This window comes from Sipha flava, unplaced genomic scaffold, assembly GCF_003268045.1.
Source record: "Sipha flava isolate LNK unplaced genomic scaffold, YSA_version1 35a_pilon_pilon, whole genome shotgun sequence".
NCBI lineage: Eukaryota > Metazoa > Arthropoda > Insecta > Hemiptera > Aphididae > Sipha > Sipha flava.
The window spans coordinates 3,238,673-3,266,604 of record NW_020273058.1 but is presented as its reverse complement, the minus strand read 5'-3'; the positions used below and the strand labels follow the sequence as shown (position 1 = coordinate 3,266,604).

At 29.1% G+C, this 27,932-nt stretch overlaps 2 protein-coding genes across 6 annotated transcripts in view; both read right to left on the bottom strand.

The window, feature by feature from the left end:
* Positions 1-350: 350 nt before the first annotated feature.
* Positions 351-17,355, bottom strand: LOC112687701 (sodium/nucleoside cotransporter 2-like). Of its 4 annotated transcripts, XM_025560570.1 has the most exons (12): positions 17,160-17,354; positions 10,945-11,035; positions 10,101-10,260; positions 9,885-10,014; positions 7,580-7,922; positions 5,508-5,669; positions 2,571-2,664; positions 2,146-2,302; positions 1,770-1,944; positions 1,530-1,688; positions 724-904; positions 616-644 (listed from the first exon to the last, which is right to left on the bottom strand). In XM_025560570.1, the coding sequence occupies exons 2-12, from the start codon at positions 11,026-11,028 to the stop codon at positions 616-618; spliced, it is 1,674 nt and encodes a 557-aa protein (XP_025416355.1). In that variant the 5' UTR covers positions 11,029-11,035; positions 17,160-17,354. The 4 variants fall into 4 exon arrangements, with proteins under 4 accessions (XP_025416356.1, XP_025416358.1, XP_025416355.1 ...); XM_025560571.1 differs by lacking the exon at positions 17,160-17,354 and having other exon boundaries at positions 351-644; positions 10,945-11,028; XM_025560572.1 differs by lacking the exon at positions 616-644 and having other exon boundaries at positions 791-957; positions 17,160-17,355.
* A 2,919-nt stretch (positions 17,356-20,274) lies between these two features.
* Positions 20,275-27,932, bottom strand: part of LOC112687671 — a 10,380-nt gene continuing 2,722 nt past the window's right edge. The window contains exons 2-7 of one of the 2 annotated variants that reach the window (XM_025560520.1): positions 24,307-24,348; positions 23,870-24,084; positions 23,616-23,791; positions 23,389-23,536; positions 23,113-23,316; positions 20,275-21,687 (exon numbers count right to left, since the gene is read on the bottom strand). In XM_025560520.1, coding sequence (XP_025416305.1) covers positions 21,200-21,687; positions 23,113-23,316; positions 23,389-23,536; positions 23,616-23,791; positions 23,870-24,084; positions 24,307-24,348 — 1,273 coding nt within the window. In that variant the 3' untranslated portion in view covers positions 20,275-21,199. The remainder of the gene's footprint in view (positions 21,688-23,112; positions 23,317-23,388; positions 23,537-23,615; positions 23,792-23,869; positions 24,085-24,306; positions 24,349-27,932) is intronic. The other variant, XM_025560522.1, reaches the window with a different exon arrangement.

The window sequence follows — 27,932 nt, the reverse complement described above, 5'->3', positions numbered from 1 at the left end:
AAGTTATCACGATCGATCAAAAAAAGAAAAAGTTTGTTACTTATCAAAAATATATTTTATACACATGCGTGTTACACTTCTTTTATTTCTTCTATTTAAAATATTAATAGTTAATTGTAACTTGAATTTTACAATTTTATATAATACGTATTTTAATAAATATTTTATAAATTTATACGAACACGATGAAGAATGTTATTTAATACGAAATATCCATTAGATTACGTACACTATATGTAAATAGCTATTCGATCTCAATGTATAATTGTGTTTTTCATAGTTATACATTACTATATATTGCCTATATTAATTATTATTATTATAATTTTTATACTCGTATTCGTGGATTGAAAAAATATATAAAATTTACAAAAAAAAAAAAAAAAAAAATTATTTGAACGAATGAAAAATGAAAAAAAAATGAAAAGGAGTCGTGGCCGATTCGAACTCATGTCACAATCGACCAGTCTACTCGTTCACCATCCCTACTATATGTAACTTATTAGTAATGATTATGGGTGGTAAGCAATATGCGCAGTGAACACAAGAATTTATACATTATTATAAATTGTATACAACATTACGATGATACATTTATTGAAATCGATTTCAGTTTTATAACCCTTCTTCAGGCATTAATAAACCTGAAAAATACAAATGATCAATTCGTCTTTGTCTAATCGATCCGTTTATTATTAACACGACTAACACAACGGTACTTACTGGCAATCGATGCAGTCAATAAACATGTAACTGTACCTCCGACGAACGCCCTTAATACATTGCTAATTATCGCTGGTCGTTGTGATGGACACAATGTCGTCAGTGTTGCAATCATGGAACCAATTGATCCGGGATTAGCAAAACTGCACAAAGCGAATGTTGCTACGATTTCAGATTTGCGCTAAAAATACGAACATTATTGTTGCCAATACATTTTTCGATAATATTCATGATCTATACAAATGAAAAAGTGAGATATCAACTTTAAGTAGCCAACGAAGTAGGTAAGTAAAATCATTTAGATCCATTGAACCTGTTTAAATAAATCTTATTTAAGTTACATCGGATAGATCGAACGAATGTATTCAGAAATATAATGGATAATCAATTGGTGTTTTTTACAAATCGTAATAAATACGGACAACGATTTCTATGCTAGGCATTAATGGTCAATTTGCATTGAAATAATGTTCATTATTAATTTAAATCTAGATGTGTGCGCAATAGAATATTAAAAAAAAGAAAAGTTTTTCTGCATAGATTATTCTTCAATATTTTATTTAATGCTACATTTCTTCATCATAGTTTTTGTTTTAATTTCTTTTGATTAATTATGTTTATAATTTTGTTTTCATCTTATAAGAAAATTTAAAATATTACCTATTTCGATACACAAATTGGTACAAAATCTGAATGAACGGACCTCAGTAGTATAATAAGCGATAAATCGTCTTAATAACAAGTGGGAAGGAGTTCATACAAATATTATTTCTATTTAGAATCAAAAGTAAACTTTCAATACACACATTGAGTTTGTTTTCATTTTTCCATTTGCCCATTTGTCTGTATGCAACAAATTCGTTAATAGTCATTTTCAAGCCGATCAATCTTCCGACTGTTTCACATTCGCTATAATCGACGCCCAGAATCCAAGTAACGGGTATCAAAATTTTTCCCAATATAACCTGTGAAGGAAAATTCGTTAAGCTTAAGTGAATCCGATAGCGATTGATTATAGAGGAGTTTTTTCTTATAAAATCACTCACTTCGAATGAAAGGTTTTTGATCCCGACCAAACTGCCTAACCAACATATTATTGCGTTTATGAACGCAACGAACGACACGAATGCTATTATATTAGCAATGATGGCTCCGATTAAATGCAAACCGAACTGAGCTCCTTTACAAGCTGCATCTACAACGTTGTTCTCGTTGGAGACCCTACGATAACACAACAATATCGAATTGAGAATGTATTTTTAATACATAATATACGTACAAGCGACCATTATATTGGTAAGAATAAAGACAAGAACACATGTCACCTCCCCCTAGGAAAACATTAAAAAATATTTTCTCCCTTATTATTGAATTTAATAATTTGCCATAAAAGTGTAAACACATTACACGATACATGCTTACTTCTTAGTAGATAACTGTTCTATATTGGTTAATGACTTTTGAGTTTCTGGGAATATCAGCTTAGAAAAACTTAATGCAGTGGGAGCCGACATTACGGATGCAGTGATTAAATATGCAGAATCGATGCCGAATGATGTGTACGCCGCGAACACAGTTCCTTTGGAGATAAAACTTATTTAGTTGTTATATTTGAAAAATAATAATTCATTTTTTTTTTATCTAACATTTAGCCCTTGGGCGGCTGTCGAGCATTACAGTTCAATTTATAGAACATTTTTATTTACACGTTTAAAAAAGTTTTATAATATTTTTAGTAAATAATTGAACTGATTTTTAAATAATACAATATATGCGTACGTAGAATTTTTCATTTCTGAAATTATTTTATATGCTTACATTTTTAATTAAACTTGCGAAAATTATACCTGCAACTGTTGAGAAGCCTCCCATCATAACAGCATGTATTTCAGATTCTGTTAGATCGATTAGATACGGTTTAATGATAATTGGTGCTTCCGACTAAAAAAAAATACATATATATATATATAATAATAAAACAAAGTATTTTAATTAGGTTTTTACAATGAAATCAATATTCGATATTGCGTACTTTTTTACGAACATTTCGTTATCGATATTTTAAATATATTGTACGATATATCGATAATCGAATACATTTTTGTATATTATAATAAATATAATATAATATTGTCAATTCATCAGTTTTTATTTATTTCGGAATCAGGTTAGGTTAGGTTCGGAGAAATAATTAATTTGACCAGTGACACAATGAAGTAGTTTGTAGTGTTTGTACTGAAGTCAGTTATTGTTATTAATCGTTCATGATTTTAATTTCGTTCTTTTAATTAATTGGAACGGTTATTGTGATTTATTAGTAATGTATTAATTTCGTTTAATTCGTTAAATAAACTTGTACTATTAACTGGTACCTGTAGGGATATCAATAAATCGGAATAAAAATATCGATATATCAATATTTAAATTTTTTTTAGATATCGTGATTAAATATCGCGGAAAATCAAACGATATAGATATTCAAAAAAATATTGTTGGAAAAGCATAATTTTATAATGTTATCAACATTTAAGCAAAAATAAAATTTAGTCAATATTAATTGATACTATTTTTGAATAAATATATTGAATACTGTCTGAAGATGTTGTAGTATTTTAATTCATAATACTTACGAATAAAAATCATTCAAACCTATAGGATAAGTAAACTCAACGATAGTTAAAAACTAATATTTGTAATTTTTATCTCATTCAGTATAGTATGGGTTAAAATTATTATTTTATAAATATATTTAAGGTAATTAGGTTATAGAAATAATTTATTACTAATAAGGATTTTACAAATAGATTTTAACGAGGTTCAACTATGTTATATGAAACATACGTTAAGACGGAAAAAGAATCATCGATGATGAACGTGAAAGCGTTGATCATCGAACAATATATTTAATGAAGTAGTTACATATAGTTTTCATGAATGAGTTTCATCAGCATACATTGGAAGTTATCGGTTCATACAAATATGACACTAATATGAACTAATGTTCGCCGTTTTATTATATACAGTCATCTTTTATCTTTTAGTAATATTCATTGCTATCTTAACGTAAAGATTATTTTGTTTCACAATATATTATGAGTATGAGGAGTTACACTCAGATACTCTGCTATGACCTTACACATACAGGACATTAATATTTGATTAGAAATAGTACTTTATTGCGCTTTTTGTATGTATAATATACCAAATTTATTGGTACATGCGATATTTTATTAAAAATAAACCAATCCAAACATAAATTGTTCTAAAGAAGTACGACATGCACAAATATAGTAACGAATATAGTTGCATTTATTGCTTATTTTAAAACTAATAATTAATTCGATTTAAAATCGTTAAATAAATAAGCGTATGAAAATAAAATTCAAGTAAAAAAATAAGTATAAAAAAAAAAATAATAATTTAAAAGTATGAAAATTGTTTATGAAGATATCGTAACTCAACAGGTAAGTAAATATTGTAGAAACTTCATGTACACGTGATCAAAGAACTAAATAATCTTACAAGTGTCAATCTTCATGTAACATTAAAATATTATCATATAGCTAGTATTTACGTAAACTACGTATTTAAGTTACAGCCACGTGTAGTTGATTGACAAAAATATTTATTTTTTTTTTTTTTAAGTAAAAATACCTACTTTGTATAATGACTTTTCTACGAATGTAAAACTCAGTGCATATGGTTACACAACGCACGTATATAAGATCTGAAAAGTATAATTTTCCGCTATACTGTTAGTGCTTCAAAATAATTTTATACTTTCTTTACACCTGAATAGTTATACTTTCGTTGAGATCTCGCGATGTGCTATGACAATAACATTAATTTTTATGTTATGATAGGTTAGTGTGACTTTGAACGGTTTAACATAAGTTGTACATAGTTAATCAGTAAAACTAAGTAATCTGCAGAGAGATAAAATTGTTATGTCTAATGATGGTTAATATGGAGGGGAGGTTAAAGGGGGCAATTTCTTAACAGCGAAAATGAAAGTTTTGAAGTTTTTTAATGTATTATAATTTTTAGAAAAAATGTTTAATCATTGAAAAATATGAATAACAAATAATAATAGTAATATATTAGTATATTGCCTATCGCAGAATTATCAGGTGAGTGAACGTTCAGCGTATTAATAGCATGACCATATTGTTATTACAAAGCTCGGAATTTTAAATTCTCGTATTATTTTCTAGTATAAATTGTATAAAATAGGTTTACATCAGTATACTCGTATGGCTGTATTACAATTTATAACTATTAGATTATTAAATTTAAAATAAATGATTTTAAATGATTTATCTGTACACTAGCAAGAAATGTTGGGTAAAACGGTACAATAGGTTAGTGAAGGACGACATTTCAAAATCTGTCCCAAGGCGGCATAATACCGGGTTGGCATTGGGTCGGATCTATAAATTTTTACAACGGTATAGTAAAATAAATCTTTAAAGTTAAAAATATTTTGCTATATATTCATAGAGTAAACGATAAAATGATATTGGTACTTTCTTAGCCGTTGAAAAGTTTGTATAATCAAATAGTACAAGAAAAGTGTCCCGATAACCATTAAATATTTATTTAAATTATTTTTATAAACTATAGTTGAAATAATGATATAAAAACCATACTAATTTTAAAATATTATGTAATTTATTTGTATGTTTACTTATTAAAACCAGTTTTCGCTGTAAATTATACCTCATTTAACTTTTTTCTAGTTTAAATCAGATGGTGTTGATGTAAGTATTACAAAATTCACTTACCATGCCTAAAAATACACTAGCGCACGTATAGACTGATTCGATTGCCGTGGTTCCCAATAGTTTATGCAAACACCATCCTATTCGTATGATTACAGTCTGGAGAATTCCATAGTAAAATAATATTTCTATGAAAAAACACATGAAAAACAGTACTGAAAGCACCTGAAAAAAAAACCAAAATACAAAACTAAATTTTGATTTATTCATATATAGTATGTTAGCTATAATTGCGTGTATAGTTGCATTACACAAGTGATAATTGGAAATTATAAATATATGCAGGTATTAATAATTTTAAGTTATATTGAACATGTACTACTATTATTATTGTTATTATAAATACTATTATTATTACTATTATGATTTTTTAATTATATTAATACTCTTTTAAGCTCATCAACAATACTGATACATATCTTCCAGCTGTTTGAATGATTGCATAATAAATTTCGTATAGCTCAAAATAGGACGGATGTTTTGTAACAGCATAAATTATTTTTTTAAATTTCAAAGCAATAATGAATCATCGAATTTGCAACGATTCTAAGTCGAGGTTGTGGCATTATGCTTAGTTAATGTAATATTTGATCGTATCAGTCATAAATCAAAAGTTTCGCAAGAAAAAAATGTTCGTTCTCGTATTAAAATTACAAGTATAAAATTGAAAATCATATTTTTTTTAAATGACACAAAATTTCAATTAGTACGTAAATTATGGAGGTAAATGAAATATGTATAATTGTGTAATTAGTGAAAATGTTACACATTTGATGTATAGTTTATATATTTATGTGTATATTTAATAATTTATGTACAATATATGTACACAACCATGAGTCCAATAGTTGGAGTATAATGAGGTTTATTATATTTTTTGGGATTAGAAATGAAAATTGCGAAATTACGAATTTAATACAATTCGATTAAAAATAAAACTATTTGTATAAATGCAATCTGTACAATAAAATTAAAATACCATTCACTCACACTTACGATTTACACCACATATAAAAAATAACAAAACGTTTGAGCTATAAAAAATTTGATATATAATACTAATCTAGATAATAATACTCTAGATCTAAAATAAAAATATATTTTTGAAAATCACATTTTTAAGTGCTGAAACAGTTTTGGGTTGGATATACACATTTTTTTTACCTTTTGGTTACCTAGAAAATATTTTATTTTCTTCATTATGTTAATAATTAAGATTGATATAGGTATATGTAAATAAATATAGTACACATAAATAAAAATAAATATTATTATAATTATTATTTTGTTGTACACTTTTTTCAACCTAAATTCTTTAGGCTTAAGATTAGTAATTGCTCTAATTTAAATTATTAAAATAATAATTAAAACCTAACCCGGGTGGGACTAAAATAATTTAGCTAGTAAATAATACCTATATTATATAAATGTAATATGGTGGAACGAAATATTCTGATATTCAGATCATGCATAATTAAATGTTTAGCCTTGCATTATGTGTGTTCAAACTAATAAAATATATAGCTACTTATTTAACCAAAATAAATATCAACGTAAGTAAATTTTTTGCTTTGCTCAGAATCTAAAATGACTAAAAATACCTACTTGAAAAACTATACTTACCTAGACAAAATTCAACATTATTTATCGTTTTATAGAGAAAATCATTGAAAACCAAAATGAATCAGTTGTACTGTACTTAAAATTTAAAAATATTAAAATAACTAAATCAATCAAATATTGTTTATTTTAGTTGTTTAAGCGTATAATTAATCTTGTTTAACGTAATTTTTTTAGAATGATTAAATTTATCAAAATAAATATAAACGTGAATAATACGATTGGTTCACGAAATTCAATATTTTTTATGATTTTTAAGAAATAATTGAATCGTACGTAAAAATAAAATATTAACATTTCTATAAATATTTAAAAAAAAGTTTCACTATAAATATGAAGAACTATTCAAGTTTTTACTTGTTTATTTGTTTTTTTTCAGTATAAATTTTTATTTTGAATTTCATAAGACAATCGTACGTAGCATCAAAACGATTACAATACCGCATCATACCAACCTTAAACGCGAATACACCGTAATTGTCGATCAATTCGTGACCATATGTCACCTCGGCCCCGATGTAAGCGAAGGAGAAAAATTTTTCGGCCAACTGACCCATGGCCTGAACTATAGACCGGCCGACCGACCATCGGATCGTCAACAGGCCGATGGTGATTTGTGTAGCGAAGCCGGTCGCAACCGTGGTCCAGTCCACGTGTCCGCGGTGTTTGGAGAACAGAAATCCGATGAAAATTAACGCGATAAGTCCGGCTAATGGCAGCAACCGAAGACGGTCGTTTTTCGTATCAAAATAAATGTATAGAAAGAACAACGTGAAAAACACGCACAGCAAGCCAGTCCTGTAGTGACGATAAAACAGAAGATATTAACACGTTGGTCTGTGTTTTGTAATTTATTATTTAACATTATTCTACGGTCGAACATCTACGTTCAAGAGTACAAAATAAATATTCGTGAATAAAATATTTGCGTTGGGAAAATATATCATGTGTTCTGCTTTGATTTTGAATAATTCATACGAATTTATACTGAAAATTATGAATCTAAGATTAGAGACAATACAGTTAGTGATTTAAATTTTTTTGTGGTAAACAGTTTTTGGAATAACTTCAACATTCTTTTCTGTTATAATTTGTAAAGGTCGAGAGTTAAATTCTACAACTACTATCATTTGAATTTATTTTCTATATACACAGCGAAATGATGTTTTAGTATTAATTTAATTATGAAATATAATATAGTATTGTAATTATACGTATATTAAATGTTATAATATTTGTATTAAATTGACTGTATCAAAGTGACTAACGCTTTACAGTTTATCGTCCAAATATAATTTAATGTAGTGTTCCAAAACGAACGAGGTGTATCCAAATGGGCGAAGGCTCGTTTTATTTTTTTTAAATTTACCACAAATCGTTTGCGCGCAAAATTATGGTCAATAAAAACCAGCTTGTAGTTACAGTTTTGTACATACACTCTGTCCATATACTCTAAAAGCATAAAATGAATTTTCAATCATGGTTTTCCATCAGTTTTCATCCATTAGTAATGTCATAATCGCGATGCTATGCTTGCCAAGTAAATGAGTCGTGTGTGTCAAGCTTTAATATTTATTGCTATATTTCTTATGCTGTTTTTATTAAACGTTTCCGGTGATAATTGATAAACCTTATAAAAAATCTCTTATACACTTTAGTGTAGTCTACAATTGCGGCGTGTTTAACAATGGACGCTAAATATTATTCATTTTTGTAATCGAAAAAATTATAAATAATGGCTGGTTAAGGAAATTAAGCTCAAAACAACATTTTCAAGCCTATCAGTCCATGACACCAGAATATGATTAGACAGAATGTCCTAAGCCTTGTAAAGGATAAAGGGAAACGTTGTACGAATATGATAATAATCCACCATCATTAAATCCAAACATTTGGAGAGGTACGTTGGTTAAATTTCTCTGAGAAAAGGTTTCTATTATTCGTAAACTGTGCGCAAATAAGTTGTAGCCGTCGAAATGATCACAATCATCCGAACAAAATACGCCGATACCTTGTTGTTAGAATAATTAGTAGTCGTTTTATTTTAAATCATTATTTGATGGTATTTAATATCTAAATATTAAATAAATAGTGATTACGAACGATGATGACTGACAATAATAATTTATTATCCGTGGACCAAATTATTATATACCTATAATAGTCAACAGAATGGATAGAATATTAGAATTATATTTCTATATTTTTTCAGTTTTATCATTATATCATTGAGGCCACCCCCCCCCCTTTCAATAAACATCCAGGGCGCAGTGCCGTATTTGAGACTTCACCTGGAGGGGGGGGATATTAAAACGGGTCGACCGCTTCCACCCATCCCAAACATTTTTTTATATACCTATTTAAAAAAACAAAGTTACAAAACAAAATTTATATTAATTTTTTAATAGGTAATTGTAAATCTATCAATTACATCATCAAAATTTATTTCAATTGCTCTATAAATATTTACTAAATGCCAGCCTGTAAGACAATTCATAGACAAATACGCAGTTATCAGTTTTTCACGATGACTAAATGACACATTATGACCATTTCGACTGGTGACGTTCCGTATTATCATAAACCATTCCTCCCAGTAAAGGCCAAAATATTCAAAGGTGGTCATTAACTAGTGAAAAATTTATTTTTTTTTCCAACTTTTTAACTTAACCAGTTTATTTGGCAGTAAATAGCTTAGTTTTTCACAGTTGAATTAAAAATGATCTATCAAATTACAATACATTATAGCTACAGTATTACTTCAGATGTGTGTGCGGCGTTATTTTCGGTAAGATCGCAAACAACCATTTGAGTGGCCACGTGATGTAATACATCGTAGCAATAATAATCAATAGGCCTAAACCGTCTTTCCAGTTCATGTCTATTTTATCTGTAATGTGAACAATGATTAAAATCGATAAATCGTTATAAATCAACACACATTTATTGAAATATGATAACATATTCAATAATTACCACTTAAATACCAATGGTTAACGGCCGTCAACAAATAAGCTACGAACAAAATGTGGCACAGACACCTTAGAACGAATTGTTTTTTATTACTTATAAGTAACAACTGTAAAGGCCAACGACTGCAATCGAACTCCTTTTTGTCCGCCTTCGGTGGACCATCCTATGGCGTATAACAAACAAATAAATGAAAACAATTTCAATCGTTTTGCGTGTGAAAACAACATTAAACGGTACCCAGCACAGAGGCAGCCATGCAAGATAATATAACACGATACACTAAATAATATGCCACTTAACCATGTAATGCATGCATACTGTTTAATTTACTTGATGTTGTTTTGATTTTTATTTTTAATTCTTTGATTTTTTATTTAAACGTCTTAGGACCAAATATTATTTTAATCTTCTAATATCTTATCTGCCGTATAAATCGATTCTAATTTGTAAAGCGTATCTATGCACAACGATGTTATGTATTTTTATGTATTAAATTATCTATATTTGTATTGTTTCTCTCGTGCATACTGTATCGATCGTATTAGTATTCGAATGAATACTCTATTGATTTCTACACACTGAAATTAATAAATAATACGAATATGGAAACAAATACAAAATTAGTATTACGTACTTTGTAGTATTTAATCAGTCTTATTATATTAACGAATTTGATTTACTGTAAATACATTTAAGCGTCTTTCACTAATCTAATTTTTTTTTTTTTGTCATTTATGCGTCTTGGTTAATCGTTAAATACCAAAATTAACGTTGCATGTTATGAAATACAATATTTCTTTAGTAAAAAAATCAAAATCATGCCTTATATAATTGATTCAATACGTACGTGAGACCCAAGGGATATAATACAGCCTTGATTATTTTCGTTTCCGTTTGTTTTGCAGTGATCAATATTCGTTGACATTTCCATGGTCCGTCTGAGTATCAAAAAAAAAAAAAAATTACATTGGAATAAGAAAGAATTGGATAAATGTTTAAGTTAAGTAATAGCAAATCGAATTATTTTTTAAATCTCGCTAATGATTACAATAACGATTGTTCCAACGGCAACGTACTCGCGTAGTATAGAGCATTGTACATGTACATACATTAGATATAAATTCATTGAATATCCATTGCATATATTGTTATCTACTGTGTTATACGTTATTCGTAAATGTCGTCCTAGCAATTATTTTCATTTGAATTGAATAAATATTTATTGTTCTTATCACATTATATTGAATTACATCGAAATGGTTTACAAGATTGTTGAACACTTGAATAACTAGTATTTTAATTTTATTAATCAATAAACTTAAACTGATTCCGCAGAAAAATTACTTTATTAAAGCTAACCGAATGGTAAAACGGAATCACTTATAATTATCTTTAAAGCAGGATTTAAATAAAAATAATATATAACGTTTATATCATTATTATTTATTTTTGTTTTCGAGTTATTTTAGAAGCATATACCCGTAAAATAATATTTTATATTTGGTATTCGCCGAAAATTGAAAGTATGCTGATGGATATACGCCGTATACCCGCGTATACGTACCAATTAGTGCTCTGCATGGTTCGGTCTAGTACGGTCCTAACATACAAAAACTATTGAATCGTCGGTTTGGTCCGGTCATAGGCGGACATTTGATTGAATTTTTTTTTTTTTTTGGGGGGGGGGGCTATAATAATTCAATGTAACATAACCCGCAGAGGCTTAGAAAAAAAACGAAAATCAGTCCGGTCCGGTCTCAGTCAGATCCTAATCATGGAACTTAAAATCTAAATACAGATATTGTTATGTAAACAAATAAAACGAAAAAACCCTACAAATTTAGGTATATATTTATTTATTAAGTGGGATAGTCCGGTCCAGTGTAATACTAAACACATCATATGGTACGATCTGAGCTAATACAGACTGAACCTTACGAACCGGTCCATAAACGGTCCAAAATGTTTTAAGATCGGACCGACAGTCCGGTCCACGGTCTACTTAATTAAATGTTTTTTAATTACTGGTCCGATCTGGTTTAAAAATAATATGAAGCCGTCGGTTCGGTCCAATTTTGGTCTTTGATTAACGTTTAAGTGTGGTCCGGTCCGACTTAGGCCACCTGGTAAAATTTGAATTCCGGTCTGGTCCTTAAAATAACGGACCGTGCAGAGCACTAGTACCAATTAGGGATGGGCATGAAATCCGAAGTTTCAATCGTTAATCGTTTTTTGTTACGTTATTCGATATTAATTGTAATCGTTTTTCGTTTCTGTTTTGTTGCCTATTATCCGTTTTCAATCGTTTATCATTTACCGATATGCTATCCGTTATCTGTTTCCATCGTTTATCGTTTAACGATATGTTATCTGTTATCGATTTCAATCGTTTTTTGAATATTTTAACGTTATACTCATAACGTTTTGATACCCTGGTTAGGTATTAATTTAGATCATTAGGTAGTATGATTTGGTATTACATACTGTTCTTAGTCATTATATAAAATATCATAATTATACACATTGCCGCTAACATATACTATTACTGAGAACCAGTCCCGCCCCGTGCTTAGGATACTAATTCTCCGCAACAAAGAACTTACGACCCTGACACACGTTTTGTCAATATGATCTGCATCCGTACTTTACCGCATTATTGCTTATTATTATCGTCAAGCATTCTCAGTACTTACAAATTATTTATAGTTTTAGATCATACGAAAACCGAGACAATTTATCAACTGTATGGAAACCGTGTAGAACTACGGCATAAACAGCCTATTACCCGAAAAAATTAATTAATTAAAATAAAACGAACGTTACAAGAAAAGAAAAACATCATCTTGTAGTGAATTGAAAACGTATGTGAGTTCTACTCCTGGGGTTGAAATACTACTTGAATGGGATTTCATCGTAATATTAATTTGTATAGAGAATATTTTGTTTATAAATATCAGCAATATCGTTGCCTACCAGTGGCTAAACTTCATCATATAGAACTGAGAGCGATATTTTCAATGGACCGCCCACCCATCCAAGCATGTGTCCTGGAGGTCGACAAGGAATACATCTTATCCCTAAAACTATTTTGTACATTTTTTTCAAGCACACATTATCTCGTTAGGTTTATCACATTTAAATTGTGATATAATGAAATATTTGATTAGGTGTCAGAGGACAGTAATGACAAAAATATCAAGTAAAATAAATTTAAGGTTTTTTTTAATTTTAATATTTTACATACCCATAACATGCTTAAAAATTAAAATATTGGAAATAACCGACCAAAAGAAACACAGACAATGTTATTCCCTTATAGTTTGATTATAGGTCAGTTCACTCTAATATTATATTTAATATTTAATAATAATTATATTTAATATTTAATATTATCTAACATCATTACATTTGAACTACTTAACGTAAATTTGTTGATGTACTTATTTCAGATAGAGACATCACATGTGGGTGTGGCGTCCTTTTAATAATCATTTAACATTTATAATAATTATAATTTAATTATAACAATTATTAAGATCTGGCAATTATTTAAAATAGTTTCCAGCTACGTGAATCTCAGACATAATTATTTACATAGCTGATTGCATTGATTCTACGATTTAATGCGAAATATTCGCCAATCAATGAATCACGTACAATATATTTTGACCATATCAATAACAAAAAATACCTGTGTATTGCAGACTAAAACTAATATTTTAACTAATCTTTAAATATAAATGAACAGGTAATTAAATTACTAAATGATTGTATTTCAATAATGTATACAAATATGTAATTTTATAGCGTATGCAGGAAAAAAGCTAATTTATTAATGTCTTATAAATAACTTTTGTCCTAATATAAAGTATTCCAAAACACAGCCAACAGTTTAAATTAATATTAAATAGTTTAAATAAATTATTTCATGAATTTTTTAATATTATATTATAATAAATATGAAGTGCGTCAAACACTAATTCTTAAATAAATACGAGTATTATGTTTTTATGTTCAAAATTTGACGATCCATCAAACGAATTTCACAGCCCAACTTTGGGTCTCAACCTATAGGTTGAGAAGCACTGTGTTAATTACTACTTAATAGGTATGTAAATTAGCATTATGTTTTTTTTAACGTAATTTATAACAAATTATTATACACTTATTATTTTTTTTTTTTTTTAAAGATATCGTATAGCAAGATTATGAGTCTAAGTGTTGCGAAATATAATACGAATACTATGTGTAGATATAGTAGTTTTGTTTCCGATTTATTAGGAAATATTTGAATAACCACTCGTACAGATTTCTAGAGAATGTTTAATAAATGTACGATATTTATTAAGTCGTATTATACGCTGTATGAATTACAAACGAGTTCGATGAAAATTGTAATAACCAATTAGTGCGCATAATTATCACGGTTTTAAAGTCATACAATTTAAATTTAAAATTCCTCAAAATGCGGAAAATAAATTATTTTAATTGTTAATTTTTAACTCTAATTTTTCAAAAACGAATCGACTAATATGCTGTCACAACATATTGTATTGTAAGTATTCCGGATATCTACATTATAAATGAAAAAATTAAATTATAACGGTATAATACGGTAATCTTAATCCTTAGATAAATACATTTAATGTAATCGTACACCCGTTCATGGTTCGTAAAATAAAGTTATTTTTAGATTTTACTGTTAAAAATTATATTATATAGACACTGATATTTACAAACGGAGAAAGATAATTATATTGTCATGATAGATAATAAATGAATCATTTTGATGTGATTTCCGGATCAAATCTCGAAAATTCTGATGTAGGTAGTGTTTTTTGTTTTAAACTATTTTATTTCTTCATATCTTATCCATTAACAATAACTATACATTAAATGTTAGTAAAATTATCGATTTAACTATCATTATTTTTCGATATTTCAATGATTTATGCAACTAACAAAAAACATTTTGTGATGATGTACATACAACATTATTGTTTAATCAAAACAAACTTTGTCAATCGATTACAGCTCACTATGTATGTAATAATTTTTAATGTAAAATTATAAATTAATTTCTAAACAGGACGGTGTAGTTGTGAATTATTTATGTTTCATTTTTGTATCCAAATCAATTCTCAAATATTAAACATATGGATTGGTAAGGGGATAACCGTAACCTATAATCTTAATAATATCGGGTTGTATCTACTCGTATTATCCTAATATAGTGAGCCGGTCTGATTAACGATTGACTCGAAACGATTAAACGACAAAGTCACCTTTTTCCCCGACCTACGTCTGGTAAAGTAAGTTTGTAGTCAAAACAAATAGACACTTTTAAAAGTATAAATGTTATTTATTAAAACTGATACAGGACGTACTGGTAACCCCATAAGTCAATAGCGTAAGATAAACTCTACCAATTTATTTTTTAGAAATACGGGACATTTTATATCATTTTTTTTTTAAATTCACGTTGGTGTTAATTTGGGAAAAGGGCGACGGGACTTATGTTAACAATTAACATATTTCGATGATTATGAAAAATGTGATGTTTGTTATACAAATTATTTGTAAATATTTAGAAGTTAAAATTATATTTGGTCTCGATGTAACATTTCATTTTCCTCAGAGTTACTAATTATTCTATAAAAAAAAGTTAAACACAATATTTGATACTTCAAACAAATAAAAATTATAATTAAAACAAATAATTAGGTGACTTTCCTATTTTTCTTCAGAATCAAATATTATTAATTATCATTTGATTTAGACATTATGGTTTATCAATAATATAAAATTTAAAAAGCTAAATAATACGCTTAATACTACAAAATTAATATAAACTAAAATACATTAAAATATATAATAGCCATCTCAAGGTAAAATAATAAGGAAAATAAGTACAAGGAAATATTCGCAGTGATGCCCGGATCACTACATTAATTATAATTTATGCACACTAAGAAAACCATTAGTGGGAAAAAATCAAAACAAAGAACCTAATTAAAAATTAAGATTTTGCAGCGCGTCTACCTACTTCTGAATGGTTACCATCGTAAGAGCACAATGTGAGATCGCTCATTTTAATACTACCGCGCGATAAATACGATTGGAGATGATAAATAACGATCGCAGTAATGTCGTCGTGACACGGCTTTATCACAAATGTAAATATTAAAACGCAACAATACAGCACGGGATACTCAAAAACGCAGACTTAAGCGCCTCACAAGCCCGAAAGTGAACGCTGCACGTGCGCGTAATCGTACGTGCGCTGTGCGAAAAGCATTCGAATATCGGATGTATTGCAACAAAAATATTATTAATTCGACACCGCGAGTGGAAAAGTATACCTAATACTTATCGCTATGATGCCCAAATCAAATGTTACATCTACAGGTATAGCGAAAGATTTGATGGGATTATAATTTTTTTTATCGTTTCACTTTCTACGCGCAGGGTGTGTTTTGTTTTTTTTCCCGTTGGATTATGAACATTGCATTGCACGCGGTGGTCAAGCGTTTGGAAATAAAAAGTCACACGCGTTTGTGTTTAAAAAAAAGTTGACTGATGTAAGAACACTGTGCATAGTGTACGTAGTTCTTTGGACGAAATAATTTGTTTTTTTATATCAATGTGGGTACCATTGAACGTAATTAAGTAACAAACGAGCGATTTTCTTTGCTAATTCATTGTTTCAGAACTAAGATTGTTGACGATCAGTTTAATTGTGATATGATTTTTTTCTTGATAACATGTATGTAATAATAACTTGACGATTGAATAGCGCTTTACGTAATGACAAAAAACGAAAGGAAATAAAAATCAATAAAAAAAATTTAAAAAATCAACAGTTATAATTAATGTTAATATTTTGGCTTGGGATTATTTTTGAAATCTTCACATTACATACCCATAAATTAATATACATATTCAACTCGAACCTATTAAAAAATGTCTATTTTGTCGCGCAACAGTTCACGCGCCGTTTAGGCGTATGAAATATTAATTGTAAAAGTACATTATAATATTAGTAGTGCATCGAAATATTACCTTTGAACGTGAACATTCGGCACTGCGTCGACTGACGAACACTTCAAGCGCACGAGAGGGTTGTTTTCCGTTTTCAAACAACAATAATTTCCGTCGTCTTAACAGGTCGTCGGTACACACTGAATTACGATGTATCTGTCGACACGTGCACAGCGTTACGCGATCAGTGCTTAAGTGAGTACATTGTGCGTTACTTGAACGTCGTACTCAAGGACTAAATAATATATATCTAAATATCTATACATTTTGTTAATTGTACACCAAAATACATGCACGGTAATAAGTCAATAACATAACCAATGAAATCGGGTTACGTTTGCGGTAATTGTTACATGTCTTTAAAAAAAATAATTAAACACACACACACGCGCGCGCGCGCGCGCACACATGTACCCGTAATTATTATTGAACGAATTAGAAAACCAATATTTAAATGAGGGTGATGTCGGTGTAGATTGCATTGCAGCGATGATTAAAAATGGACAACAACCGTTTACTGATGTATACGAATTACGTCCATTCGGAACAAAAACACGACACGACAATCGTATTGCGTCCCAGGTATTTCGGCGACGGTTTCGAATTGCGTCCGTTGTAATAATATCGTTTTTCTGTTTAAATTATTTGTTTAGGCATACTTATACGCGTAAAAACAGGCAGTTGAGTCTTAGTCCAGTATCATCGTTTATCGATACCTAATTTGTAAGTATATCATCAGTTATACTTGCATCGTTACTGCGACAACGATATTTCGGTAATTAATAATTTTTAAATCATTAATACGTTTACTGAAAAAAATAAACAATTACAAATGGGTGTATAATTTCTATCCAAACATTATTAAATGGTTACAGAGGGCTATACGACATAAGTGTCAAAGGTGCAAAAATGACATATCATTTACACTAAAATTTGTAGAACATGAGCACCAATTATCCATTAATTTATATCTGTTTTGGTTATATGACATGAGCCACGAAAGTGAATTAAAGAACATATAATATTTTAAACATCTTATATGAGTATTTAAAAATATAGAAAATTATCAATAACCAATAAAATATAACATATATGTATAAAAATAAATATAATTTTTATTCAACTTTTCCACTTATTTTGCCGTACAGGTACCTAGGATTATGGCGCCCATTTCTTCCAACGGTTGCAGAGATGGGTTTGTTTAAAATAAAAATTAAAAAATCGTTGACATGATACACATCTGGTTTAATAAAATGGGAGATAAGTTCCCACACGAAGTATAGCAGGTAAACGTTTACATAATATGTACTCGTAAATACCTACATGAACAAAAGTATAGCAATATAAAATATGTAATTGGGGATGCCGTTTGCATCTAGGCCAAACTTGATACTGTAAAATGTATATCTTAGGTTTAGCACAATGATTTAATTACGCAAATGATAACCCAGGAAAGTGGCTAACCACATCAATTTACGTTATCGGTCATCAATCTGAATAAAGTGGGAAGGAAATTTGTATTTGTTATAAATTATTATTTGTGTAGGAACTTACGTAACAATATATATTTTTTCGTGTTGGAACTTACGTAGACAAACCCAATGGTGATTTTTACCTGCTAATCTCGTGTGGGAACTTACATTCACCCAATAAAATAGCTTTATATGACATATTAATATCATATGTATTCAAATAATACATAAATTATTTATTCATTTTATAAATAATTTAATGTGATTTACATATATTTTACCACGCCAAAAAGTATAACTTATTTATATTATATAAATTATTTATTTTTATTTTATAAATTCCAATCATCAATCTGTAAAAGTGAAAAATATGTAATTTTATAGAATAAATCTGAGATTCGAGTAATACTCAACTAGGACAAAATTTAATTTCCTGACGCAATTAGAATGCATCGCTATGGATATAATCATTACAAACTAGAATTATCGAATAACCATCAAATAAATAAATACAACGATTATTAGGTATATGTATAATAATATGAAATATATAAGTAGTAAAATTAAATTTTATTGATAAAATATTATTACATGGTATCTGCAGATATAATATGTCAATCGCCTATTGTAAATAGGTTGATAACTTTGTATTTACTTGAAATATAATAATTAATAATAATTCTGCATAACAAAAAAATATTTAATGTTTGCAAAAAATTGATATGATATGGTACTCATTATAGTAAATGTTACAAATACCTTATTCATTTACATGTATATATATATATATATATATATATATATATATATATCTTAAGTCAAAAAAGTTAAAACTAAAATCCAAATATATCTATTAAGGTATAGAGTATTATTACTCTAATTTATATAAGTTTCATTATAAAAATATAAAAAGTGTTTGCATTAGACCTCAAAAAAAATGCACTCCTGCTACTTTACAACAGTAAATTCTTGTGAGACACCCTATATATATATATGTATGTATTGCAGTCGTGTGATGCACAAAACAACAGATTTGATGTGGCTCTCGTGTAGAAAAATTAAAACAGATTGCAAGATATATTTGATTTTAGTTCAGTCACTATAATGATAAAAACTATAGGAACATATTACTTTATACATTATTACTTAATATATATGCGAATTATATTGTGATATAAACAAGGCCGGAAAAGTTAACATATTTTATTAACTTGTTAAGTTATTTAAGCGAAATTTAAGTTGAGTTAAAAGCAAAGGTGGGCATTAACTGTTTAAAAAATTAATGTTAAGTTAAAGAGCTTTTCACAGTTGATTTAAAAATGATCTATCAAGTTAAAAAAAATATTCGTTTAATTGGTAAATATTAATATAAAAATTAAATAATCATATAAAGTAAAATGGTCGCATACACTGTACATCAAATGTCATATTAGATTTTGTAGGTTGGGGGGCCCACCTTTGGGTATTGGGTTCTGGCCGTGAATACATAACATTTATGTATAAAAAAAATTAACTATAAAGATAAATAAATACGGTAGTGAGTGGCCCATTGATGTACAACTACTGTATATTATGATAAAAAATAAAATTGTTTATTATAATTTAAGAAATTAGATATTTCTAAAGAACGCAGTCACTTTTTATGTGATTTACATACTAATTAAAAAAAAGTAGATTAACTTTTATTAAACTGAGTTAAGTTAAATCAAGTTAATTATTTTCATTAACTTGCCCATCTTTGGTTGAAAGTCACTATTTTTTTGTCTATAAATGTGTAATAACGTGCAAAAGTTATAAATTAAACAGAAAAAAAGTAAAATCAATTTTTTTTTTTAACTGCATAATATGAAATGTTTATAATGTTATGTTTATGTACGTTATTTAGATTCCTATTGCGATTCAAGAGTAAAAGTGCAATCAATACTTTACGATTAAAATGCAAATTATTTTTTGCTAGAAACAATTAATTTATATATAAAAAAAGGAGTATTTTCGTGTTTTTCAAATCTGGAATTAAAATTAGGAAATAAATTAATCCAAATATAAAATAGTAGCTACAATGAGAAATTATTTAACTCATTAAATAAGAAATTAATTAAAAAAAAAAAAAAATGATGAATAACTCGTTAAGTAACACGGTTAAAAGTAAATTTAAATTTTTCACTCGTTAATTTCCAGCCTTGGATTCATCTAATGTTAATCGAATACGATAATATTAATGGTAATAAATAAAGTTATTCCGTTTATAAACTTATTGTAGTTTTCTCCCTCCACCGTAATACAACTGTGATAACGTGAATATAATCATATAAAGTTAAAGAAAATAATTATAATAATAGTAATTATAATAATAAATAAATATATGCATATATAAATACGTGGACGTGTGCCCAGATACGAGGATTCGAAATATAAGCGAGTACATAACGTACGAGCAATACAGCGGTAAACGGGCGCACACGCAGTTACCGTCCTAACGATTAATATCGAAACATATCGAATGAAACGGATGAGTCGTGCGCTTACAACGTTGGGCGCGCGCTCAGGATCTCGTGACGGTTACCGGTAACCGACGGAGGCTACGCGGGCTCACGTCGCGGCGGCACCAGGCGACGCGGTCGAGCCCGTCGGCGTCTCGGTGGTGGTCGTGGCCTTGACTTTGACTAGCACGATCTTGTTCACCACCCTGTCGCGGAGGTCCTCGCCCATCCTGGAGAAGTCCATGGCCGGCGGCGGCAACGTGTCCGGGTCCGTCGGTTCGGCGGCCGCCTTGTTGTGCGACCCGTTGCCGTGCCGGATCCTGGGATACGCGCCGTGCTCGTTGGATCTGTCCGGCCGCCACGACGTCGTCCTCACCGCGACCACCGCGTGACGGTTGAAAAGCTGCGCCACGCCCCGGCCCTGTTCGGCCACCGCCGGCACCTCGACCGTGGTCACGTCCACGATCGGATACCGCGGCAGATTCAGGCTGAGCGCCATTTGCGGGCTCATCGTCATCGTCTCGTCGCCGTCGTTCTGCAGCCCTTTGTGCACGGACTCCATCACCAGCCCGGGGATCGGTTTCGAGATCGCTGCAACTGAAACCGCACGTTGAGTTAAAACGAACCGCGATCACACCGCTAGTGGTGTAGCAAGGGTATGGGACGAACCGTGCCTACGCCGCGGGCGCGAATTGCAAAGCGGCATAAAATTGTGCAAAAGTCGTATTTTTGTCCGACAATTAAATCGACATTTTTCCATTATACTTTTTGAAATACGTAGATGATGTCTATTTGTACATACTAATTGTGAATTTAATGATAAAATTATGAAAATAGGGTATTTAAATAAAAAATGTCATATGAAGAAATTATCGATGAATTTGCCAGTCATAAAGCGAGAATTTTCAAAATTTAAAATTAACACTATAATAATAACTTATAAGTACAAATTGTATACTTAAAAATATTAGTAAAATTAAAGGTTAAAAAAATATCATGACATCAAATTAGAAAGGTATGTTTTTCTAAATTTGCCAGGGGCGCTACCAATTCTTCATGTGTCGCCACTGCATCGGTGTTCGGAATTCAAGTAATCAACTCCATGTAAGTATCTGACCATGTATGTCCTCTATTTGCTGCTTTTAAAATATCGAAGACATATTCTATACTTTTTAATAAACTACCTTTATCTATAGGAATATTTTTTTTCTTAAAATTTCAAATACATCGTGTTTACAACAAAATCGTATCAAAAAGATAACTGAGCGTACCTTACAATTCTTAATACTATTTGACATTGGTTGCGCGTCATATGCCAATTAAAATTTTATTAGTATGATAAGATAAACATTTCAGGAACATAATAATGTGTATTCACTATCTATAATGCGTAAAAAATATAAAATTAATGTTATATCTCGTGTTATTTACAACCTTCATTTCTGAATTTCGGTAAACTAGAATTTATTTCATCCCACTGTGCCTTGTACGTTAATAATTATGTTAAAATAATACACAATAATAATAATGATTTCGAAGAAAATTCACGCCGCCAACACTGTAGATAGAATGTGTTATCTGTATAATAATATTACATCGATTTTCTTTGATGTTGTGATTTATAATATTGTTTTAAAATTAAAATAATTGTTGTTAGTTAGATGAAGTTATGAGAGTGCTTCATCAATTACCTCGCTGTAAATAACTTTAATATCACTCCCAAGTGTTAGACTGAATGATTTTCTATCGCTAGAATTCGAAAGACACGCAACCGAAGCATACGTCTAGTCAACAGTTACGCATTATATTACTAGCGTGCCTCGAACAAAAAACTGTTTCCCTTTAGAACTTTGAATTCACTTTTTTCGTATCCTACCCCTGTCCCTCATTCTCTCTTCTTATCTGTCTTATTATTTTGTTGTCCATTTGACTCAAAGCTTTTTTCAATAATACTAACCCCGTATAGGGTTCACGTGTTTTAACATTATCGTAATGAAAAAAAAGTGCAGAAAAATGTATTACTCGTTTGCTCGGGCTCGGTGCAGTTCATCGGTTTGAAAAACCTTGTTACTGGAAGGAAATTGCCGTCTTCATCTTCAACTTCGACGGTGATCGTAAAGTTGTGTGTTTGATTGCGCCAGGTCTTGAATGCTTTATGAATGTTCCATTCTGTCCACTTTTCACCGTAATACGGTAACATACGGCTGTCCAACAGCTTCCTTTTAACTATTGGTGGGTAATATATATTTTTTGAGTTAATTTAATTTGAAAAAAAAAAGTAATCAAATTGTCGTTTACCTGTAACCTTCTTTTTCATTAATCTTATGTATACAGATACCCGAATCTGCTTATCTTCTGTCGTTGACATAGCTTCGGCAGAAGAAGAATTAGCTAGTTTAGCGTTTTTTTTCGATGAAATCGGTTGACAGATTTGAGAGTCATCGGTCTGGAGAGAAATCGATAAAATCAATTGGTAACGTAATACATACACGTCAGAACGAGGAATAAAGTTATTAACTACGCACCTCAACACTCGTTTGCGAAGTGCACGTTATGAAATGTTTGAATAGCCTGAGTTTAGTCATGTTTATGTTAACCGAAACACCGCCAGGTGCTTTGGGTAAACTTATACTAAACATTAAGTTCATAGCTTTCTTGGAATTCCAATTATCGTCATCGTTTGTATTCTTTGGCACGTAACCTGTGGTGAACATTTAATATTGGATAAAACTCGCGATCGTAAAAATCCAATTCATCGGGTAAATATGTATTAACTTACAAATAGGAAAAAAACTTTGAACTTTTTCAACCGCGCTTTCGGTATGCATCACATCACTGGGATAGGACATCAAGTTCGTTACCGTATCCATTATTTTTTTCACAGCTGTAGGTTGATTAGAGTTGGTTGGTATCGGTGAGATTTGGCTCGGAGAAGATCTACCCATATACTGCATAATCTGATTTTGAATCGATTGAATCCTGCGTTTCTTAGAACTAAAGAAAAAAAACATTTTTATATTAAGTTTTGTGACAAGACCAGCAAATAATATTGAAAAGCACAAACAACAACAACATAAACAATACTAAACGAACAGCGTACTAATACACTAAGCATGTCAATAATGATGATAAAAACGTTAAAAACAGTACTCTATGGTTGATATTAATTGATAATGGTCAACACAAAAACACACATAAATATTCGTATTCACTTACGGTGTCGACGAATTTACATACCGGTCCTCTGAACAATCGGGGCTGTGAATAAATAAATTTTATTGAAGTATGAATGATTAAAATTATGGTTATGTGTAAGGAGTTGCAAAATGAACTTCATATTATGAAAAATGTATCTACCTAATAAAAGTTTTGATTGCGTCCTAGCGAAACATTTTTAAAACACGAGCAAATAAAAATCGGATGCATTGAAATATGAATGGTCAACCGTTAAGCTCTGTCTGAAAAACCAAGGCCGAAGACGTGTAGACGGATCCCATTAAACGAGATCGTCGCAATTACCAGCTAAGAGAACAACTCAGATTTATTGTAAATACACCTCTTTACTTGCGTGTACTTTGGGTTTTTCGTTTTTTTTCCCGTCTCGATTTATTAACCGAGTCGCAAACGAAATCGAAAACGAAAAATAAAATCCGAAACCGACAAAACCAGTAATCGTTTAAAAAACTCCCCAGCAGACGCATTAAAATCTGTCTGGAAATGCAGTTGTCAAGTGCATTTCCCCCTAAATTTCGGTTCAAAATAAATAAAAAGATAATGGTCCAGACGAATAAATTAAGGAACCGAGACGAGAAAAAAATTAAATCGTATACATACGTAAAGTCAACTAACATTATTTGTACATACATTTTATAATTTGAAGTGCATCTGGTGTTATATGAAATAATAATAATAATAATAATATCAATTTCACACTAGGTTTTGTTTTTATTTAACAACTTCAATCGATCAGTATAATTATTTTTGTTTAACTTTAGAATAAATATAGTCGATATTTATTTCACACCATACGTATACAAATTGAAATGTATCTACTTTTATAAATATACATATTGATAGCACAGAACGTACATGCACATACTATGATACTACACATGTAAACATCTTATTTTTTTTATTTTTTACTAAAAACAAATTAAAGTATTTGTTTTTGACATATTGTATTCTTGAAATATATGTATCATCTGATAAAATATTGTACTACAAATCGATATTTTTAAATAATTACGAAGAAATAAAAATGTTGATCATAAGTATTAGATGGTTGTTATTCAAATTAAAATTATGGAGAAAGACATTAGACATACAATTTGTGAACATAGTAAATTGTTAATTGAATGATATAAGTTCTTTTCAATAGTTAATATAAGTTGTATCGTAACGGTTTTAAAAATATTAATTTAATAAAGTGTAATCAATAATATGAACATATTTTTTATTCAATTATTGAGGATCCATGATAAAATTATTTTTGTTCACACACATAAGTCCAATATAATATTATTTATTTTCGAAATTATTATGATCTGTAAAACAACGAATTATAGGTACAATTCAAATGTATTTTAAACATTTAAATCGAACGTAAAAGTTTTCAAAATATCTTTTAACTTGCTTAAAATAAAAATAAAATAATTTTAAATCGGTCTTTCAGATTGATAAAATAAATTATACAAGCAATTAAGTTTTTTTTCAAACTATTTAATGAAACGTGAAAACGACGTCGAATTTAACCCTTAATCATATGTTGATTATTATTTAGAAATAATTCGCGACAAATAAAAGTTAATGTCTTCGTTGAATTTGATTTTCAAAAAAGAGTGTCTCATGTGTATTCAATTAGAAAATTGTTGCGTAAAAGAAAAAAGATTATCTTAGGAATAGAAGCAAATCAAAGTGAATTTATTTTTGTTTACAATCCAAGGTTTATTTATAATTTGTTTGTGTGTGTATTATACGCATTTTCCTCGCACACATTTTTCTCGTCTTTCAAATTGAACTCCAGTTTATTTATTTTTTCACATAATTGTCTGGTCATGTGGTCCGAAGTTTAGTGTCTAAAATTAGTGAACGTGATGAACCCATGTGCATGAATGATTAAAATATGACTATTACGACGAGCTTAAGACAGAGTATATCAATTCACCCGATCATATTTATTGAAATTATTTCGTCGTTAGTTTTTGCTTTTCAGTGTTAATATATAAAGTTGTCCTACTGTGAAACTTACAATCACTCTACCGTCCTCATTGAGTTTTTAATCACTGCGATAAACTAATTATAGTTAATATATTTTCATTTATACAACGACAAATATATTTTTATGTCTTAAAATGTTAATTATTTTAATAACTAGAGATAAGTGAAACTTTTAAATGAAAAGTTACAAAAATATATATATATATATAGAATTTAGCTGATACGTATGTATGTTTCATATTTGTGTGACTATACTGAAAAAAGAATTAGAGCATACTTAGATAAATAAATGGGACAGTACATTTTTTCAGAATAATATGTTATAGAATTCGTACATATGTAATTTAAAGAAATGGATTATAATTAATTCACGAGCAAATGTAAGGAGGTATTTTAGGGTTCAACTCCCCTTCCTCCCAAAATATCAGAAAAAAAAATGTTTTAAAAAAATGACCTAACCTAAAGGTGTAATAGTTATTTCAAATGTCTTCATTCTTCCACTTTAATCTTCCCAAAAATATCCTATGCTTTTGGTTGATAATATTTAAACGGAAATTAAAATACCTTAATTATCCGATTACTCCCATATAAAAATATACTAATATCTATGAATAAAAGCCTATTATACGAGTAAATACTTAAATTAATAGCATAGGACAAAACATCTTAAAGAGTATGGAATAAAAAATGAATTAAATTTTAGTTTTGTTAAAAGAATGAAATAAATTATATAAAATATATTATAATTTATGTAAAGTTATATGTTAAATATTTTAAAATCAATATAAATTAAAATAAATAACTAAATCTGATAATAAAATACATATAAAAATAAAAAACTTTATAAATTGAATATACTTATATTTTGAATGTACTGATAAAGTCCCGACATTTGTGAAAATTAATAAATAGCCATTTATTTTTATTTATTAATGGTTTAAACAATGGCGTATTTATATGTTGGCACGTGTTTACAGCGGAAAATTTGAATAATGTTTTTTGTTATTAACTATTAATAAAAAATGTTAGTTAATAACAAAATATATTAATAAAAAGTGTTTAGATTTAAAAAAATTGTATTTAAGTATCTAAATAAAATTTGTTTTATAAACATACCTAATTAATATATATTATAGTAGGTAATTAAATGATAATTCAGTTAATGCAATATATTATTTTAGGTATTTAAAGCAGCAATTTCTCATAGGTCTGCACATAGAAAACATGTAAATACGCTCCTGGGTATAAACAAAAATATACCATTTTATTCAAATGTTGATGATAGCAGTGATGAAATAATTGCGATATCACGATTAAATAATTATTCATATTGGCTTCTTACCAGCAAGTGGTAACGTAAATATACTTTAGTAATTGTAAATGTAATTGGCCGGTAAAATATATATTTTTAATTAATGTATTTCATTTTGGCATTTATGCTAACTGTGCATTGTACATATATTACTATTCGTTAGTACTCGTTTTACTAATTTTTTTATCTGTCGTGTTCTGTGTACTTAGCGTTGTTTATCTATTACTCGCAAGTGCATTTGTGCGTGCGTGCGTGCGTGCGTGCGTGTGTGTGTGTGTGTGTGTGTGTGTGTGTGTGTGTGTGTGTGTGTGTG